The sequence below is a fragment of the Coloeus monedula genome (genome assembly GCF_965178545.1).
Source record: "Coloeus monedula genome assembly, chromosome: 2".
NCBI lineage: Eukaryota > Metazoa > Chordata > Aves > Passeriformes > Corvidae > Coloeus > Coloeus monedula.
In genome coordinates, this window is record NC_138782.1 from 116,757,822 (window position 1) to 116,762,509 (window position 4,688).

The 4,688-nt window shown below is 48.3% G+C and overlaps 1 protein-coding gene across 1 annotated transcript; it reads right to left on the reverse strand.

The window, feature by feature from the left end:
• LOC309570159 (interleukin-17F-like) lies at positions 1 to 2,461 on the reverse strand (the record flags this gene model as incomplete). Its single annotated transcript, XM_082276788.1, has 3 exons — positions 1 to 238; positions 1,315 to 1,535; positions 2,438 to 2,461. 3 exons carry the CDS (start codon positions 2,459 to 2,461, stop codon positions 1 to 3), a joined length of 483 nt encoding a protein of 160 aa, XP_082132914.1.
• Positions 2,462 to 4,688: the final 2,227 nt, after the last annotated feature.

Below are 4,688 nucleotides of genomic sequence, written 5' to 3' on the forward strand. Positions count from 1 at the left end.
CTAGGACTGGTGCTGGATGACCGGAGTGACACAGGTGCAGCCCACGGTGATGACCCTCTTCTCCAGGCGGTAGGAGTGGAGGCAGCCGTGCTGCTCCCGCCGCAGCACCAGGATCTCCTGCTTGATGGGCACGGAGTTGAGGCTGTGGTCCTCCTGCCCCAGGGGGCTCACACAGCCGGACAGGCGGCACCGGGCGTCGGCGATCACGCGCGGGAAGCGGTTGGGATCGTCATCCAGGCTGGGAATGGGGACACAAGACTGATTTATGCACTTGGACAGCATCATTTGGCAGGATCTCCTTGTTTATATCTCCATCATCTTATTTACCTGTGCGTCCTCACTATGAGACACAAAGGATTTCCCTGTCCTCAACGTTTCCACAATGATTTCCCAGAAATGGAATCAGCACTGGAGGGTAATATTGCTGTATCATTCTTTAGGAGCTGATGAATGGAGTGGAGCTGGGTTAAATAATATAGAACCCACTACTGGCCTATTAATTTTTGTTTGGTTTTAATTTCAGCATTTGGAAGTTTCTTTCTGTTAGGAAAATGTGAAATCACAATGTGCTCCCATCATTCTTTTCCTAGAGGAATAATTAATTTCATAATTATTTCAATCCCATGCAATGCTACAGGCTTGGGGCAGAGGGGTTGGAAAGCTGCTCATAGGAGCTGGGGAAGGGTCTGGAGCACCAGGAGAGGCTGAGGGAGCTGGGAAAGGGGCTCAGCCTGGAGAAGAGGAGGCTCGGGGGGAACTTCTGGCTCTGCACAACTCCCTGACAGGAGGGGACAGCCGGGGGGTGGGGGAGGGAGTCAGGCTCTGCTCCCAGGGAACAGGGACAAGAGAAAATGGCCTCAAGTTGCCCCAGGAGAGGTTTAGATTGGATATTAAGAAAAATTTCTTCCCTGAAAGGGTTATTAAGGCCTGGCACAGCTGCTCAGGGAGATGGTAGAATCACCATCCCTGGAGGGGTTTAAAAGCTGTGTGGATGTGGCACTTGGGGACATGGGTCAGTGGTGGCCTTGGCAGTGCTGGGGGAATGGTTGGGCTCAATGACCTTAGAGGGCTTTTCCAACCTAAATGATTCTGTGATTGATAAAGTGACAAGATAATTAGAAACCATTCCAATGATATCCCTTTGCACTGCAAACAGTTTCTCTTGGAGAAATCCCACCCAGCATCGAAACATCAGCGTGTGTCAAGAAGTGTTTGCAATATTCATGGGACTCTGGGCATATGCTGAGAACAAACCACCACAAAAAACCATCTGTGACATTGCCCTCACAATTTAGAGAATAACTGAGCAGTTACCTGTAATCCCAAGGAGCGAGGGACCGGTTCCTGATGTCATGGACCATCCTAAAGGCAGGGTCTGAGCTGCTGATACGAATGTCAACTTTCACTGTTGTGGGGTATTTGGGATCCTTTTGGTTCAGGCAACCTTCACTCAGCCTCACAGAGGCACCAGCCTTTCTGTGGGGTAAGCTCTTCACAGCGAGGGCTAAAACCAGCACCAAAACCAGTGATCTGAACTGGGAAAGAGAAAGGTGTCATTAATTCTGCCCAGTGAGGAACGAGAGAGCACAAAGAGCCAAGTCTTGGTTAGACTGGACCACCAATGGACCATCTTCATACTTATATTTGTGTGAAATGGGCCAAGATGAGCAAGTAGCACAATGGTGCTAATGAAACTCATCATAACAGATGCTAAACCCCGATTTAAATTCTGATTCATCATTGATTCTGCACCAAGAAGAGCATCTCTCCAACAAGCTATGAAGATCCTGCTCTGCAGTCACACAGCACTGTCTTATCGGCTAAAAACTGGGGTAAGGACTCAGCTGACTCTGTGCCTAGGCTTAAAACCTTGCCCAGCCACAGCTTCCTCAGGACCATAAAAATTGGCCACCCACAGCCATCTGCTGGAAATACCCCTTTTCCCAAGAAAATCTGGGGTTCTTGAGCCACTTGCAGTAGGCAGAGTTTTAGTAAATAATAGAGTCACAGAATATCCTAAACAGAAAGGGAACCACAAGGATTTGTCAAGCCCAGCTCCTCAAAAGAAGACAAAATAAAAGCAGGGTTTTTAAGGAAGTCAGGAGCTGACAGTGCTGCAAATGCTACCCCAGGTTGAAATTCAAACGCATAGATACCCACAGTAAAATTTCAACAATTTTGATAACATGCTGTCTGCAAAAAGGGCTCTGCCAATCCCACATCAGCAGTGCTGATGAACAAGAGATAAAGAAATAATGGATGGTCCACCACACCCTTGTCACTCAATCACCAAGCAGCTGCATCAGACACACCCAGCATCCCAGTCATCTCCCAGCGAGACCAAAAGGGTTTTCTGTACAAATCAGGGGATCTGCATTCTGCTTTCTCTCATGCTGCAAATCCACCTTATTCCTTTATATTGAATATAATTACTTACCAAAGCAGAGCTGATGAAAGCCATGGTAACCTCCCTGCTGCTTTGGGTGGATGTCAGGGCGACAGGACACGAGAGTTCTCCTTCTCTGAGACCCTTTCAACCTTGCTTGTGTCTCAGAGCTAGTTGTGCTCTCCATTTTATAGCAAAGCTCAGGCACTGCCACCCTTTCCATTGCAGCACAGCTGGCTTACCTGACCCAAGGTTAGGAGCTGATATTGCAATTTTTAGCCCACTTCCTCCCATCTACCTCCAAAAAAGGGAAGGGCAGATGCTACTACCAGCATCCCAAATCAGCCAATACCATTTATTCAGGCAGATCAAGAGATAAGGAAAGAAAAAGAGAAAAAAAACCCCCAAACTATTCAGGGAGTTGGTTTTTTTTTTACTCCTTCCCACCCCCTCTTTCTAATTATAGTGTTCTTTCACCACAAACAAGTGTGGATGCACTACCACATGCCTCAAACAAACCCAACAGCAGAGATCAGCTAGCTGCAATTCAGGCACCCAACAAGGATTTCAAAATGAGGGCAGGGCATGGAACTTCACCATTTAACCTCCCCTCAACTGCACAATCCACCCCCACCTCATCTGAGGGATCCCTGTGTCCTGCAGAGACTGGGCAGGGGAAGAATAGGTGCCATGGGGAACTCCTCCTGGGAAATCTCAGGGCACCAGGAGCTGGGATGCCTTCCCCACTGGGGTGACACATTGTGCAGAATTCTGAAAACTCATGCACTCCCTGTGAGGGCCCTGACCACCTTCACTAGCCTTGGCCACCATCACCAGGAGTCCCATTCCAGCTCAGCTTTCACTCCCAGTCCCTGCCTGAGCTGTAAACTGGGTAGACCCTGGAGCAGCATTTCCCCCAGATGGACTCCTTGGATACACATGGTGGGGAATAGAGCTGGGGAAATGAGCTGGGGAAGGGGCTGGAGCACCAGGAGGGGCCCAGACTTATGGAATAATCTGGAGCTAGTCCATCTCAATGTCTTTAGCACTCCCACACACACTGTTTCTTATTGATCCACCTTATCCTTTCCTTTCCCCAACTTTCCTGTACACCCCATAAGTCTTGCACAAGCCCAAAATACTCTAATGAGTCCCGTGGCACTGTAGCCAGCAAGGTGATATGAGGAAAGCCTCTCCCATTGACTTTGGTGGGACTTACATGTGGGCTTGGGTTGACCATCCTCCTCAGACAACCCTGAAAGAGCTGGGTCAGGAGCTTCCTTTGAATTCCTCCACCTGGTCCTGCTCCTTTGTGTTCATGGAAGCTTTAATCCCTCTCAATCATACAATCCTCACTTAATAACTAACAGGAGAGAGGTGTGAAAATAAAAGTGGAAACAGGATTCTGCATCCTGCGGTCCAGAAAGGACCAGCCACCAACTGGAGGAGAAAGATCAGTGCATGTGCTCTTTCCCCTGGAGCACCAGCAGGTCTCTTTGGAAGTAAAAGCTATTTTTATGGCAGAAAAAAACTCCCATGTAACCACTTTATGGAGCTTACTGGTGGAGAAAAGCCCTGAGAGAAACTTTTCCAAAAGCCATGTAGCCAAGCTGGAAGCAGAGGACTGAAAGGTAGGACTCTTCACACAAATTCATCTTCAGTCACCCAGGAAATCAACAGATTCATGACATTTTCAGTCCTACGAAAAATCAGAAACCTCTTACAAATTCATAGAACTTTCCAACAAAGAAGGACTAAACTGGTTGCTGCTGCCACCTCTCTCGAATCACACCAGCAGAAATCTCCATCCACTGATGCTTTACATCACTGCAGGATGTTGTGATGACTCTGTGGTCTGGTTCAACCCACAGCTCAGAGCCCAGCGACTCTCCTCATGTACATTTGTCACATTTCAGGCAACCAAGTTCACCTGAGGCAACACCAGTGCTGTGACACGTTCCTACTCTGACTGTCCCATATATTCACCAGCGCATCTACTGAGATGCAACACGGAGCGTGGAAGAGCAAGAGAGGGTAAAATTACCAGAAACCCCTTTTTTAGCCCAGAAGCTGAACTGCTTTTTTTTTCCCCGAGCGCTCGCTGTGAAAGGAAAGGGCCCTACCATGAAAATGGGTTGGATTGTGCAGGAATGGGGTTGAGTGGAAACAGTTACGTGCGATGAAGCAATGACGTTATCACGCCAAATACCGGGTTATGAACTCCCACCACCGCTTTCCACTCACTTCTTGTGTCTTCAGCAGCTTGTAACTTCAGCAGGGATTCCCTCTTTGACCTGGAATT